At 35.5% G+C, this 17339-nt stretch overlaps 1 protein-coding gene across 1 annotated transcript in view; it reads left to right on the plus strand.

The window, feature by feature from the left end:
• Window positions 1-17339, plus strand: part of MAN1A2 (mannosidase alpha class 1A member 2) — a 157520-nt gene that overhangs the window by 62101 nt on the left and 78080 nt on the right. Inside the window, exons 4-5 of the mRNA XM_069573818.1 lie at window positions 7980-8098; window positions 16673-16753. Of these exons, the coding sequence (XP_069429919.1) occupies window positions 7980-8098; window positions 16673-16753 (200 nt within the window). The remainder of the gene's footprint in view (window positions 1-7979; window positions 8099-16672; window positions 16754-17339) is intronic.

Raw genomic sequence — 17339 nt, forward strand, 5'->3', positions numbered from 1 at the left:
TATAGGAGCATATAGGCAGGAATTGAACCGTCTTGGTGGCTTAGATGGTAAAGAATCTGCCTGCAGTGCAGGAGATGTGTGTTTGATCCCTGGGTTGGGAAGGTTCCCTGGAGAAGGAAATGGCTACTTGCTCCAGTATTCTTGCCTGGAGAATTCCATTAGCAGAAAAGCCTGATGGGCTACTGTCCATGGGGCTGTGAAGAGTCGGGCACGAGTGTGACCAACACTTTTCCTTTTCACTTTTCATGATATTCTAGATTATAAGGAAGTTTAAAATGTGTCCATTTTCTTTTTCTTAGCCTTGATTATTAAAACATTCTTTTTTTATGGTAACTGAAATCATGACTTCTGCCTAGTTTGTACTTGTTTGGCATCAAGGTTTCTTTTTGTACAGATAACAGAAAATTCATTTCATAATGGCTTAAACTAAAAAAGAAATTAAATGAGATCAGTGATGTTCTAGAGTAGATCTGATTCCAGTTAAGCTTTTTTCTTTATCTCTTTCCTCTGTTTTCCTCTGTGTGTTTATATCTTCAGATTGACATCTTAGATAGTTTGGTTTGATTTTGTCTAGTTAGGGCTCAGTGCTGGACCTTGTGAGTGGGGAACAGGAAAATGTTGCTGGACATAGGTTACCACTGATAATAATTCTTCCAACAGTGATTAAGTCAGGATGAATTAGGTTTACTTAGATACTTTGGAGAATTGAAAGATTTTTGTTAGGGATAATTCTTCTTACATTTGAAAGAATTTTGATTTGGAAAAGAATATTGTTTGTTTTTACAGTGCGTTTTTGAAATGTGCCTTTTATCTTCCAGGTATGTATAAATTCTTTTTATTTCTAACTTGCTAATTATTTATAATATTTTGTTGGGGATTTTGCATTCACATTTAGGGAAGGATATTGTTTTGTGTTTTTCTTGTACTATCTTTGTTCTGTTTTGGTATCAGTGTAATCAAATGAATTTGGAAGTTTTCTCTGCTCTTCATTTTTCTATACTGTTGATTTGATAGTCTTTCTTAAGTTTTGAATATACTTTGCCAGTGAAACCATCTGCATGTGGAGCTTTTTTTTCTGGGAGATTTTCAACTACAACTTCTACAATTTCAGTTTCTTATTTCACATCACTATAAGGGCCATTCAATATCTGTTTTGCCTTAGGTTAGTTTTGGTAATTGATGGTTTTGAGGAATTGGTCTGTTTCATCTAAGCCATTGATTTTATGTGCATAGAGTTGTTTGGAGTAATACTATCTTTTTTATATCTATGGTAGCTGTAGTTACAATCCCCATTTATTCCTAATATTAGTAATTTATGTTTTTTTTTTTCCTTTGTCAGTCTTGCTAAAAGTTTTATCAATTTCATCGATATTTTCAAAGAAGTAGCTTTCGGTTTCATTGATCTTCTTATGTTTCCTTTATGTTTTAATTTTCTTTGATTTCTGTTCTTTGTTATTTCTACTCTTCTGCATGATTTGGGTTGCTTTTGTTCTTGCTTTTCTAGTTTCTTGAACTAGAACCCTAGATTATAGATTTGAGATCCTCTTTTCCAATGTAAGCATTTAGTGCCAAATAGTTTTCTGCTAAGTGCTGCTTTAGTTGCATCTGAAAGATTTTGATATATTGTATTTTCATTTTTACTCAATTCAGTATGTTTAAAAACTTACCTTAAGTTGTTTAATTTCTAAATGCTTAGAGATTCTTCTTTTGTCTTTCGGTTATTGATTTCTAATTTAATTCCATCATGGTCAAAGAATGGACTTCCCAAATGGTGCAGTGGTAAAGAATCCACCTGCCAATGCACGAGACACAGGCTCAATCCCTGGGTCAAGAAGATCCCCTGGAGAAGGAAATGGCAACCCACTCTGGTATTCTTGCTGGGAAAATTCCACAGACAGAGGAGCCTGACAGGCTATATATAGTCCATGGGGTTGCAAAATGTCAGAAGTGACTGAGAGTCTGAGCACACACACGTACTCATAGTCAGAGAATATACTTTGTGTGATTACAATTCTTTAAGTCTTTTAAGTTATTTAAGAATTACCTTTTGACTCAGAATATGGCCTGTCTTGGTGAATGTTCCATTTATGCTTGAATAGAATGTGTACATATGTAGTGACTGTTATTGGGTGTAGAATGTTCTGTTAATGTCAGTTGGATCTCATTGGTTTATGGGTTTGTTCAGGCTTCCTCTGTCTTTGCTGATTTTTTTATCTAGTAGTTTTATTAATTACTAGGTGAGGGGTGTTGAAGTTCCCAACTCTGTATTGGATTTGTTTCTTGTTCCTTTCAGTTCTGTCAGCTTTTACTTTATATATTTTGAAGTGCTCTTGTTAGGTATTTACACCTAATGTATGTATTTCCTTGGTGCCACCACCAAATCTCTAATACCAAAACCAGACAATGGTATTACAGTAAAAAGAAACTTATAAACCAGTGTTCCTCATGGTTCCTTTATGAACCATGTTCATAAACCATGGTTCCTTTATGAACATGGACGTAAAAATCTTTGACCAGAGTAGATTTATTTTAGTAAATCTTACTCAGCAATATGTAAAAAGAGTAACACCTCATGACCAAGTGGGATTTATCCTAGGAATGCATGGTTGGTTTAACATTTGGAACTTAGTCAATATAATTGAAGATATTAAGAAACTAAAAGAGGAAAATTATATGATCATCTCAGTGGGTATTAAAAAAGCATTTAACAACACTCAACATCCATCCATAATAAAAGCATAATAAAAACTCTCAGCAAACTTGAACTATATGGGAACTTTCTTAGCCTGATAAACAGCATTAAAACACACCTACCCTCACTCCCCTGACACATACTCAAAACCAAACAAATAGAAAAAGAATCCCCACATACTTAATGTTGAGAGACTAGATACTCTCTCTGAAAACTGTGAACTAGGCAAAGATGTCTCTGCTCTCCAGCTTCTATGTAACGTTACGCAAGGAGCCCTGGCCAGTGCACTAAAGTAAGAAAAAGACAGACAAGTACAAAGGTTATTAACGAAGAAGTACAACTGTCTTTATTTGTAGTCAATATGATTGCTCACGAAGAAAATACTAGGGAATCTGTCAAGCAATAACAATAAAATACTAGAATGAAAACAAATTTAGTAGTAAGGCCATTGGATAGGAGTTGAATATACAAAGTAAATTATATTTCTCGATACTAGCAGTAAACAGTTATAAATAAAATAAAAATACTATCATTTGCAGTAGCATAAAAACATGAAATGCATGTGGATGAATTTAACATACTATGTGCACAGTCTGTACACTGAAAACTGATTGTTGAGAGAAATTGAAATAACTTAAATGAGAGACGTGCCATGTTTATGAGTTGGAATACTCAATATTGTTGAGATGTCAGTTCCCTTGAAATCCGTCTTTAGATTTAAAGGAATCCAAGTAAAAATGACTTCTCCATAAAAATTGATAGGCTGATTCTAAAATCTGTATGAAAACTCAAAGCATGTACAACAATCAAAATAGTTTTCAAAAAGAACAAAGTTGAAGGACTTATGCTACTTGATTCTAGATTTACTGTGGAGCTTCAGTAATGAGGACAGTACAGTTGTTAGTGTAAAGATAGACATTGAAATCATTGGAAAAGAATAGAAATAGAGCTACACATACATTTTTAATTGATTTTCAACAAAGATGCTTTCAATGGGTTACAGGAAAGTCTTTGTAATAAGTGGTGCTGGGTCAGTAATATACTCCTACAGAAAAAAACAAAAACATTGACTCTTCAACACTGTACAAAAATGAACTTGAAATGGATCATAAATCTAAACATAAAAACTAAAAGTATAAAATTTCCAGTAAAAACCATTTGAGAAAATCTTTGTGACTTTGAGGTGAGCTAAGAGTTTTAAGTCAAGGCTATGGTTTTTCCAGTGGTCATGTATGGATGTGAGAGTTGGACTGTGAAGAAGGCTGAGCGCTGAAGAATTGATGCTTTTGAGCTGTGGTGTTGGAGAAGACTCTTGAGAGTCCCTTGGACTGCAAGGAGATCCAACCAGTCCATTCTGAAGGAGATCAGCCCTGGGATTTCTTTGGAAGGAATGATGCTAAAGCTGAAACTCCAGTACTTCGGCCACCTCATGAGAAGAGTTGACTCATTGGAAAAGACTCTGATGCTGGGAGGGATTGGGGGCAGGAGGAGAAGGGGACAACAGAGGATGAGATGGCTGGGTGGCATCACTGACTTGATGGACGTGAATCTGAGTGAACTCCGGGAGTTGGTGATGGACAGGGAGGCCTGGCGTGCTGCAACTCATGGGGTTGCAAAGAGTTGGACACGACTGAGCGACTGAACTGAACTGAACTGAAGAGTTTTAAGAATACAAAAGGAGTAAACCATTAAAGAAAAAAAATTGATAAATTGGACTTCATGAAAATTAAAAATTAAAAATCTCTGTTCTCCAAAAGACATTAAGGAAATGAAAAAGCAAGCCCCAGAATTGGAGAAAATATTTGTGGTACATGTATAAGCATGTAATTCATTTACTTCTACCTTTAGCTTTTCTGATTCTTCTACTTTGTTGCTCACGTTTATTGTTCTTTTTCTTATGTTGTTAGTAGAACAGAGTGCAGTTGTTTTCATTTGTTCTTATTAAATAGTACAAAATTTTCAAGTTATGAGTTTTCCTCAGAACTGATTGATTCCTATGTTCTCATAATAAATCTTTATTAATGTTTTATATCTTCTGTAGTGTCGTACTTTAATTTTTATTTAACCCAAGAGTAGTTTTAGACTCTTTAATTTTTTCCAATTGAAATCTTCAGTTGTCTAGGTGAACAGTCATAGTGATAGCCAGTAATTTCAATTTTGCCTTTCACTTGTTTGTGTTGCTTAGCCTGTGGCACAAACCTCTCCTTGTGGAACCAACCAAAATCAGTACAGATATGTGGATCAGGCCTTTTTCCATTTCAGAATAGTCAACACCTTAGAGGAACATGTACTTACAGGACTAAATAAATAACTAGAGAACTGAGCATAGCTACCTATAAAAGTTGAAATAAGAACAAAAACAGAGATTCCTAAGGATTTAAAATATGCATGATATATATTGTGGACAAAATACTAAAAAGAGACACATATTTGATTCAAGTGATTATGCACGTCAGTCAGTTCAGTTGCTCAGTCGTGTTCATCTCTTTGCGACCCCATGGATTGCAGCACACCAGGCTTCCCTGTCTATCACCAACTCCCGGAACCTGCTCAAACTCATGTCCATCAAGTTGGTGATGCCATCCAACCATCTCATCCTCTGTCATCCCTTTTTCCTCCCACCTTCAATCTTTCCCAGCATCAGGGTCTTTTCCAATGAGTCAGTTCTACGCATCAGGTGGCCAAAGATTATGCAAGAGAGTGATATATGGGTGATTAAATGGCTTGATAACATTTTTGTTATCTTAATAGGAAACTGAGGAACAAAAAAGAAATGGAAAGTATGTATGTAATAACCCAGAACAAATGTTATAGTTGATATTAACATGAAGGGAACTGAGTGGGGAGCAGACCAAGGAATTTATCAAGAGTGTGGTGGAATACTCATTTTGTTAGTAGAAAGATATCCTTCTTGGTAAGTTGAAGAAATAATTAGGAGCACATGAGCAAGAAAGTGTGATGTAAGTTAAAAATAAGCATTATAAGAAAAACTTGTATAGCTTTAAACCATCATAGGAAAACATTTGGGGAAAAAAGTATGGAATTAAGAAGGAAAATAAAGGGCTTCCCTGGTAGTCCAGTGGCTAAGAGTTTGAGCTTCTGCTCAGGGGGCATGGGTTCGATTCCTGTTTAGAGAAGTTCCACATGCAGTTCCGTGTGGCCAAAATAAATAAACAGATAGAATGAATATTAAATGGAAGATGTGAACCTAAATAGTCTTCAGTGGTAAAGAATCTGCCTGAACCTAGTGGCTCAGTGTTAAATAATCTGTCTGCCAACGAAGGAGATGCGAATTTGATCTTTGAATCTGGAAGATCCTCTGGAGAAGGAAATAGCAACCCATTCTAGAATCCATGCCTGTAAAATCCCGTGGATAGACAAGCCTGACAGGCTACATTCCATGGGGTTGCAAAAGAGTTAAGACATGATGAATGATTAAACAGTAACAACAGTGAACCTAAGTAGTATTGAATATAGATTCCTAAAATATCACCAAGGTAACTTGTTGATAAGACAAAGTGAAAGTTGCTCAGTCGTGTCTGACTCTTTGTGATCCCATGAACTATACAGCCCATGGAATCCTCTAGGCCAGAATACTGGAGTGGGTAGCCTTTCCCTTCTCCAGGGGATCTTCCCAACTCAGGGATTGAACCCAGGTCTCCTACATTGCAGGCGGATTCTTTACCAGCTTAGCCACAAGGGAAGCCCAAGAATACTGGAGTGGGTAGCCTTCTCCAGCCGATCTTCCTGACACAGGAATCAAACCGGAGTCTCCTGCATTGCAGGCGGATTCTTTACCAACTGAACTATCAGAGAAGCCCTAGCTGAGGATAATGTTTACCATGGTAAGGGAGAGCCCTCCCTCAGCAGAACCTCAGTAGCCTGTTAGACAGGGAAGGACAAAGTTGAGATATATATTGAGATTTTAAGTCTTGCTTAGTAAGGGCCCTTCAATTGGTGGATTATGGTTGATTATATCTTGGTTATGATTGTGAAAGGATCATTATGTTATGCGCTTACCTAGTAGCTCAGTGCGAAAGAATCCACCTGCTAATTCAGATGTGAGTTTGATCCCTGGAAGATCCCCTGGAGATGGAAATGGCAATCCACTTCAGTATTTCTTGCCTGGGAAACTCCATGGATAGAGGAGCCTGGTGGGCTACCATTCATAGGATTCCAAAAGAGTCAGACATGACTTAGCAACTAAACAACAACAACATGATCAGAGAATTTAAAGGAAAGAGGTTTAGAGTTTTGAAGTGTTAGCCATCATTTGATACTTTCTGTTAAAGAGTTGATGGATCTTTGAAGAAGTTTCTGGAATGAACAATAAACTCATTTTGTAACTTCTGTCTTTCTGAGTATGTTTCCTGTAAGAATAAACTCATTAATGAAGACAGTGTAATAATAAAGTTATGTTAATATAGGCAGTAAGCTGTGTGGGTGGTTTTCATTCTCAGAAGGTAGAAATAATAATTTCATTCCTGGGGCTAGGTAGGACCCAGTTGCTCCTGTTATTTATTCTTTTACTGTGCTACTAGATTTGTCTTACTAGTATCTTATTCAGGGTTTTTGCAGTTATATTCATTAGTAAAATGGGCCTGTTCTATTTTCTTGTGTGTCCAGTATCTGGTTTTGGTATCAGTTAGGCTAGTTTTGTTCAATTAATTCCTCCCTCCCTGAAACATTTTCTTGAAGATCAAGATGATCTCTTTTTGAAGATAGGCCGATCTTAGTACTTTGATTTTCTCTACTCAAATTTTATGACTTCCTTCTTTTAAAATATGTTCTATCTGCTTTTTGATTGTTAAGGATTATTATACTTTATAGTTCCACTACAGTTATATAGCCTTGTTTTACTTTTATTATTATTTTAAGTATATTTTTTGCCCTTTCTATGAATTTGGATCAAAAGAGCATGGTTCATGGTTGTCTTATGACTTAGCTTACCATCTTGAACCACCCTCACCATTTCTTAAATTAATCCTTTTTTTTTTTTTTTGATCTATCTCAGTTAAACAGAGAGATTTCATTTTCTGAACCAGGAAGAAAATTAAGAAGAATTACAGTTTTAGTTTTCCTTTATCTTCCTATTAGTTATCAATGTGTCTCTTTAGAAGAATGTTTTAAACAATGTATATTGTCTATTCTAATGAAAAAGTAGACGATGTTGGATATTTTTTTAATCCCTATATTCCTACTTTGGTTTACTTTCTATATATATGAAAAATGAAAATAAGTCTTGTACGAGGGGTATCTTTTTAATGACATTTTTCTCTAAATATAGGAACTTCACAAATGGGTGCTACTATAGTAGATGCTTTGGATACCCTTTATATCATGGGACTTCATGATGAATTCCGAGATGGGCAAAAATGGATTGAAAACAACCTTGATTTCAGTGTGGTGAGTATACAGTTCATAATTTATTCAGTTGACCATAAAGAAAAACATAGTCTCTAGCAATAGTTTTGAGTATTATACGAGTTTAAGGAAATCCCAAGTCTCCTTTCTTCTTTTGCAGTTGTCAGTTGTTTAGTTTTTGCATAAAATACACACCTTTGCTCAGCATTTTCCTTTTACTTTTCTTGCTCTTATCATTTAAGGTAACATGTTGAGTGTGTTAAAAGCAAGAGTTAGGGGGAAAAAGCACATTGAACTGCAAATATAGGAAAATCATAAATTAACTTCAAAAGATACAGTGATTTGGCACAGTTTTTTTTTTTAACGTCTTTTAAAAATGTTATTTTTTAAATTGAAGTGTAGTTGAATCAGCTGAATCTCACCTCATGCGAAGAGTTGACTCATTGGAAAAGACTCTGATGCTGGGAGGGATTGGGGGCAGGAGGAGAAGGGGACGACAGAGGATGAGATGGCTGGATGGCATCACTGACTCGATGGACGTGAGTCTGAGTGAACTCCGGGAGTTGGTGATGGACAGGGAGGCCTGGCGTGCTGCGATTCATAGGGTCGCAAAGAGTCGGACACGACTGAGCGACTGAACTGACTGACTGATAGTTGAAGTGGTGTGAATATGGCACAGTTTTAATGAGTCTTCATAGGCATGTGCTCATCATCCTGGAATTTTGGCATAGTTGTTAAGTGGTACTACTTAGGTTTGAAGCCCAGCACAGCTACATTCTAGTACTCCTTGGGAAATCTACCTGCAAGTAAGTGCTACTTTCTAAACTTGTCATAAAATTTGTATCCTTTCACAGTATTGTGAGGATTATTTGAGATAATCTGCTACATTTTCAGTGTTCAGTAAATGATAGCAGTTATTTTCATTGCTACCAGTGTTCACCTAAAAGATGTGTGGGCTATTTTGACATATTCATTATTATCTTTCATGATATTTGTACTTGCTGTTCCTCTTGACTGTAGTGAGAAACCACTCCTTTATGTGTTTTTCTCTTTGACAGACTCTGTATCATTCAAATTATGATTTAAATCTGTAATTATTTCTTTTCTGATGCCTTTCCTGATGCTAATTAAACAAAAACTGATTACCTTCTTTTGTATTATTTTAGCATTTTGAGCATATATCACAACAGTTTTTATTATCAGGTTTTGGTTTGGCTGTGCAGAACAGAAAATCTAGTATGAAACAGCTTAAGCAAGAGAGAATTTATCTCTGTTTCCTGAAATCAAGTGCAGAGATAAACAGTTTAGGACTGATTTGGGTAGCTTCCCTGGTGGCTCAGATGGTAAAGCATCTGTCTACAATGCAGGAGACCCGGGTTTGATCCCTGGGTCGGCAAGATCCCTTGAAGAAGGAAATGGCAACCCACTCCAGTATTCTTGCCTGGAGAATCTCAAAAACGAAGAAGCCTGGCAGGCTACAGTCCTTGGGGTTGCAAAGAGTCGGACATGACTGAGCGACTTCACTTTCACTTTCAATGATTTAGGATCCTTTGTCTTACTGCTCTGTCAACTACAGTATAAAGCTTCATCTTCATAGATGATTCCTCAAGATAAGGTGGATAAGTGCTCAGTGGCAGTAAGGAGGAAGGAAGGGATAGAGAAAAGATACGTGACTGTTCAGAAGTCGGTTACCCCATTTTTGCTTGTGTATTAGTGAGTGAATCTTACTCATGTGGCCCCATCTTATTATAAAGGGGACTGAGAAATGTAGTCCATCCACCCTTCTCCACACCACCCCACCTCCCCACCCCATATAGTTATGTAGCCTTTAGAGATTATGCTTTTTTTAATCTTATTTAAGATATCCTTACTTCATGGTCATGAAGATATATTCCAATGTTTAATTCTAAACTTCGGCATTTGGGTCTTTAGTCCTTATGTAATTGAATTTGTAGGTAGAATATGATAGGCAATTATCAGTTGATCAGCAAATAGTTGATTTTGTTTATTAATATTTCCCTGCTATGTATACATGCCACATTAGTCATGTATTAGTTATAGTCTGTTGTTTTCTACTGGCTCTCCTCTTTATCCCTACATGAATATTTTAGCAGTCTAAATATTTATTGTACTCTTAGCTATAATATTTTTATAAGACAACTTGATATCTATATTTGAATCTTGGTATTATTGATGTTATTCTACTAGGAAATTATCTTAGCGGTTCTCAGTTCTTTGTTCTTTTAAGCTCTGGAAAACCCTGTTGAAATTTTGATGAGGATTGCATTCAGTTTATAGAATAATTTGGAGAGAATTGGCATTTGTGACTCTCAGACACTCCTGTTTGTTAACATGGCAGTTTTATTATGCCTGATAATTTGTTGGTATCTTGTGTCAGTTGGCTAAATCAAGAACCAAAACTGTACAGTTTTTTAAATGAGAGGATTTATTGTTTAGAATTGTTAACCAAGTAATGGGGCACTGAAAAGACAATTAGAACATTATTGTATTACAAGAGGTAGTATTAATAACGGCAATAAATAGCTGCCATCCCTGGAACTCTGAGAACAATCAAAAGAGGTTGAGATCATTAAAATTTAGTAGCTTGGGGCTCTGTTTTTGATAATTTAGGAGTTCTTAAAAGGATCCTCTTGGAGCTAGGGCTCAGACATATGAAGAAGAGGTGCCTAGCTAGAGCTTGGTATCTCAAAAGGGCATAAAGAGGCCGATTTGGGGAATGTGTCTGTGACAGGGGAACTGTAACCTGGAAGCAAATGCCAGGGTGAAGAACCATGGCTGGTTAGACACTGTCAGAAACCAGAAGTAAACTAGAAGGAATAAGTTCCTTTTCCTTCCTTCATCCTTGTATTATCTTTATAGCACTTCTTGTCATTGGCAGGGCCTCTTAGGGAGCCCACTGGCAAATGAGAAATGCATTTGAAGAGTTCTAGTTTCTGTATACCAAAGTAGAATGTTAAAGGATGGATTTGAAGCTGAGGAAAAAATAGCTTAATAATCAGCACAGTTATTTTTCATTCTTTTACTTTTAGCCTTTCTGTGTCATTTGTTTTAGCTGTATATTTTACATATGATGTGTACTTAGATTTTGTTGCTTTTATCCAGTCTTGCAATCTTTTAACTGTTAAATTTGAAATATTTACATTTAGTATGGTAACATATTTTTGGAGTTGGATCTTCCATCATTATTTTGCTACCTATATTATTATTGTGCTTCTCATTTGCCTTTACTTTCTCTCTTTCTTATTTTAGATTAAATTACTTCATGTCTGTTTCTTCCTCTATTATTTTTTAGTTTGTATCTCTTTTTACCTCTACTAGTTTGATTATATACTTCCCATTTCTGTTTATTTTGGGGTTACTCTTGAAATTTTAATAGGTATACTTACCAAAGTTTAAAATAAATCAGTTTCTCTTTCTTCTGAAAAATATAATTTAGCTGATCTCCTTCTTGTCTTATGTGTAATTGTTGTCTAGTTGGTCCCAGTTTTCGTTTAAAGTAATGAATAGAAAAATTAGGTAATGATTAGAAAAATAAACATATTTATTGAGTGCTTCCTCTGTGACAGACACTGTTCTGGATCTATGGATATAGGGATGAGCAAAACAGAGTTTTATCTCTAGTTTATACTAGTTTATATTCTAGTATGGGAGAAAAATAGTAAATGCATATTCAAGTTATATATAACATATCAGGTAATGATAAGTTCTTACTCTTAAAGAAGAGTAAATAAATTAGATTAGTGAGTAAATTGGTGAGTAAACAGGAGTAAGCAGTGGTGAGAAGTTGCTGTTTTTATATCTGATGACTATTGAAGGTAATAACATTTCTAAGAAGATATCCAAGGGGAGCCATGTGGATATGAGAGCCAAACTTTCTCCTAATAGATATTAGAGTTGAGTATAAAATTAGAGGTTGATGATTATTTTCTCTTAACCTTTTAAACATACAGTCTCACTGTCTTTCTAATATGCTGTTGAAAAGTATGCTGTCAGTTTAATTTTTAAAAAGTAATCTGTCTTTTCTCCCCTTGTTAATTCTTTCTTTGCTTTGTTTTTCTACAGTTTCTTTACCATTCTGTATTTAGATCATTCTGTAAAGGACTCATAATATTCTTTAGTCTGAGGACTTTTATTTTCAGCACTTTAGGAAGATTCTCTCTTTATTCCTATAAATAATGTTTCTTCCTCATCCTCTCTGATCTGTTCTCTAGACTTTCTCTTCTGTTTCTTGTAAGGAAAGGTTTGACTTTTACAAATAAAGAATTATATCATATTAAGATGATGATAAGTGTTAATTGGGGAAATAGTACAGAATAAAGAATATTAGTGATGAGGGATTACTTCACTATTTTTTAAAATTTAAATTTATTTATTTTAATTGGAGGCTAATTATTTTACAGTATTGTATTGGTTCTGCCACACATCAGCATGAATCCGCTATGGGCATACATGTGTTCCTGATCCTGAACCCCTCTCCCACCTCCCTCCCTGTACCATCCCAATGCACCAGCCCCAAGGATCCTGTATTGAACCTGGACTGGTGATACGTTTCTTATATGATATTATACATGTTTCCATGCCATTCCCCCAAGTCATCCTACCCTCTCTCTCTCCCACAGAGTCCAAAAGACTGTTCTATACATCTGTGTCTCTTTTGCTGTCTCGAATACAGGGTTATCGTTACCATCTTTCTAAATTCCATATATATGCGTTAGTATACTGTATTGGTGTTTTTCTTTCTGGCTTACAGGCTCCAGTTTCATCCACCTCATTAGAACTGATTCAAATGTATTCTTTTTAATGGCTGAGTAATAACTCCTTTGTGTATATGTACCACAGCTTTCTTATCCATTCATCTGCTGATGGACATCTAGGTTGTTTCCATGTCCTGGCTATTATAAACAGTGCTGCGATGAACATTGGGGTACATGTGTCTCTTTCAATTCTGGTTTCCTCGGTGTGTATACCCAGCAGTGGGATTGCTGGGTCATAAGGCAGTTATATTTGTAGTTTTTTAAGGAATCTCCACACTGTTCTCCATAGTGGCTGTACTAGTTTGCATTCCCACCAACAGTTTTCTCCACACCCTCTCCAGCATATATTGCTTGTAGACTTTTGGATCGCAGCCATTCTGACTGGCGTGAAATGGTACCTCACTGTGGTTTTGATTTGCATTTCACTGATAATGAGTGATGTTGAGCATCTTTTCATGTGTTTGTTAGCCATCTGTATGTCTTCTTTGGAGAAATGTCTATTTAGTTCTTATTTTATTTAGCCCATTTTTTGATTGGGTCATCTATTTTTCTGGACTTGAGCTGCAGGAGTTGCTTGTATATTTTTGAGATTAGTTGTTTGTCAGTTGCTTCATTTGCTATTATTTTCTCCCATTCCAAAGACTGTCTTTCACCTTGCTTACAGTTTCCTTTGTTGTGCAGAAGCTTTTAATTTTAATTAGGTCCCATTTATTTATTTTTGCTTTTATTTCCAATATTCTGGGAGGTGGGTCATAGAGGATCCTGCTATGATTTATGTCGGAGAGTGTTGTGCCTATGTTCTCCTCTAGGAGTTTTATACTTTCTGGTCTTACGTTTCGATCTTTAATCCATTTTGAGTTTGTGTATGGTGTTAGAAAGTGTTCTAGTTTCATTCTTTTACAAGTGGTTGACCAGTTTTCCCAGCACCACTTGTTAAAGAGATTGTCCTACTCAAACTCTTCCAGAAAATTGCAGAGGAAGGTAAACTTCCAAACGCATTTTATGAGGCCACTATCACCCTAATACCAAAACCTGACAAAGATGCCACAAAAAGAGAAAACTACAGGCCAATATCACTGATGAACATAGATGCAAAAATCCTTAACAAAATTGTAGCAAACAGAATCCAACAACACATTAAAAAGGTCATACACCATGACCAAGTGGGCTTTATCCCAGGGATGCAAGGATTCTTCAGTATCTGCAAATCAATCAATGTAATACACTGCATTAACAAATTGAAAAATAAAAACCATATGATTATCTCAATAGATGCAGAGAAAGCCTTTGACAAAATTCAACATCCATTTAGGATAAAAACTCTCCAGAAAGCAGGAATAGAAGGAACATACCTCAACATAATAAAGGCTATATATGACAACCCCACAGCAAACATTACCCTCAATGGTAAAAAATTGAAAGCATTTCCCCTAAAGTCAGGAACAAGACTCTCACTGCTTCTATTCAGCATAGTTTTGGAAGTTTTGGCCACAGCAATCAGAGCAGAAAGAGAAATAAAAGGAATCCAAATTGGAAAAGAAGTAAAACTCTCACTGTTTGCAAATGACATGATCCTCTACATAGAAAACCCTAAAGACTCCACCAGAAAATTACTAGAGCTAATCAATGAATATAGTAAAGTGGCAGGATATAAAATCAACACACAGAAATCCCTTGCATTCCTATACACTAATAATGAGAAAATAGAGAAATTAAGGAAACAATTCCATTCACCATTGCAACGAAAAGAATTAAATACTTAGGAATAAATCTATCTAAAGAAACAAAAGACCTATATATAGAAAACTATAAAACACTGGTGAAAGAAATCAAAGAGAACACTAATAGATGGAGAAATATACCATGTTATGGATCAGAAGAATCAATATAGTGAAAATGAGTATACCACCCAAAGCAGTATATAGATTCAATGCAATCCCTATCAAGCTACCAATGGTATTTTTCACAGAGCTAGAACAAATAATTTCACAATTTGTGTGGAAATACAGAAAACCTCGAATAGCCAAAGCAGTCTTGAGAAAGAAGAATGGAAGTGGGGGAATCAACCTGCCTGACTTCAGGCTCTACTACAAAGCCACAGTCATCAAGACAGTATGGTACTGGCACAAAGTCAGAAATATAGATCAGTGGAGCAAAATAGAAAGCCCAGAGATAAATCTACTTCACTATTTTATATTGTGTGGTCAGAAAAACTTTCTAAGTGAAATTTGCTCATAGAGATGTACAAGTTGTGTAAAGACTGACACAGAAGTGAATTAGACAATTCTCAAATGGCAGGTAGGCCCATTTGGTGCAATTGTAAAGTGAGTCAGAGGGATGTTTGTTAGGAGATGATGTCAGAGAGGTTGTGGGGAATCTGATTATGTTGGGTCTAATAAGTCGTTTTATCACAAGTGTAACCGGAAATCATTGTAAAAGTTTGCACAGAGTGGTAATCTATGCTGACTTAAGATTGAAAAGTTACATTACGCTCTAGCTGTACAGCATTGAACAAATAGAGTGCTGGGAAGGATGAAATCAGGGAAACTGGTTAGAAGGTATTATTGTTCAAGTGAGTGGCAGAGGCCCTTTCTCCCTCTTTCACTTCCTCTCTATATTTAGTGAATGTCTACTATATATCCTGCAGTATGCTTTATATTGGGAATATATGAAGTAATATAAATGCTTTGCTTTTGAGGATGGGATAACAGTTTATGTTATATTGTGAAAGTTATATATTAGAGAATTATGCTTATGTTAGCAAATGATGTCTTCTCCCTGTGAATATTGGAAAGACTTCAGGATAATACATATTTCCTTTTAATTTTTATTTAAAAGTTAATTAGAAATATTATTTTTCTATTTTAGTCAATTTTGTATATTCTGTGGATTCTTTGGTCATGTTCTTCGCCACTTCTTCAATTTTCTTTCCATGCATTAGAATCTTTCTCAGCAATATCTTTATCCATATCTAAATGCAAACCTGTAGACTGTATGTGGTAAGTTATTCTATATTTGTGGTGGATACCCTTCTGTTTGTTTCTTGTCTTTTAATTTTGTTCATGATTTTTTTGTTATAGGTAATTTTCATTATGGGGAAATTCAAGTCTTTCTATCATTATTTGTTATCAGTGCCATTGATTATATGCTTATAAAGTACCTGCTTTCTCAAGGGAGTATAGATATATTGTCACATTTTCTCCTACTTTTTTTTTTGTACTTCTGTGTTTACTTCTAAATTATTTTGGTTTCATTTTGATAAATATGTATATATCATATATGAGAGTCAAATTTCTCATCTAGGAGTCAGTTTTTCAACAGTATTAATTGAAAAATCTATCATCTTGTCATTACTTTTTGGTACCTCCTTTAACATTGATTAACTTATACATACTAGAAAAGTGTTTAAAATTCATGAGAAGAGATAGAAGTAAAAATGGACATACAGTTTACTGAATATATATTATAGTGTAGTGAATATAGTATAGAACAGAAAGGGGCCAGTAGATAGAACACTATTTCAAAATTTAAGAAATGGAGGCTTTCATGAGGGAGAATAGTCAAGTCATCAAATATCTTGCTAATTTCATAATTGTATGTAAGGCACATGAAAATGGCCCATTGGTTATGGCAACTAGGAGCTGTTCTGATAGGTGTAGAGGAGTTTCAGTAGCATTAACAAATCGGAGGTGAGATTTCAGTTGCATGAGAAATGAAGAGGTAGAAAGTGGAAAAAAAAATTCTCCCCAGTGTGTTTGTGAGAAACATATGAAGTATTGAAGATATTTTGAAACCTTTACAGCTTTGTGTATATGTTAGCATTTTCAATATGTTTTCACAGAATTCAGAAGTGTCTGTGTTTGAAGTCAACATTCGATTTATTGGAGGCTTACTTGCAGCGTACTACCTTTCAGGAGAGGAGGTAAGCAAAATCAAGTAATAAATTGTTTTGGGGAAAAGGTTGTGAATGAAATTTAGTAAAATGAAAGATTTCCCTAGCAGCATGTCATCTTTTAAAATTGTCTACAGGTTTGCTGAAATAACTAGATCTTCAGATAGAGCTCTGTTCCTTGGGGATAATGATTTCTTCATTTTGAGAATATTAGTAAGACAAATTTATCACAGATCCTAACATTTTGTACACTATGTCTCCTCTATAGGAGTAATCCTCTAGAATTTGCCATTGCAGTTAATTACATGGTTGAAACAAAAGGAGAAAATGAATCAGTAAGATTAGAATTAAGGAATGAATCAGTAAGAATGAACGATCCTCCTTAGTCCAAAAATTTTGTTAAAAGTGTCTGTTTGGAAGTTGACTTCCCTGGTGGCTCAGATGGTAAAGTGTCTGTCTACAATGTGGGAGACCCAGGTTTGATCCCTGGGTTAGGAAGATCCCCTGGAGAAGGAAATGGCAATCTACTCCAGGAATATTGCCTGGAAAATCCCATGGGCAGAGGACCCTGGTAGGCTACAGTCCATGGGGTCGCAAAGAGTCAGACATGACTGAG

Source organism: Ovis canadensis, chromosome 1 (assembly GCF_042477335.2).
Source record: "Ovis canadensis isolate MfBH-ARS-UI-01 breed Bighorn chromosome 1, ARS-UI_OviCan_v2, whole genome shotgun sequence".
In the NCBI taxonomy this organism is placed as follows: Eukaryota; Metazoa; Chordata; class Mammalia; order Artiodactyla; family Bovidae; genus Ovis; species Ovis canadensis.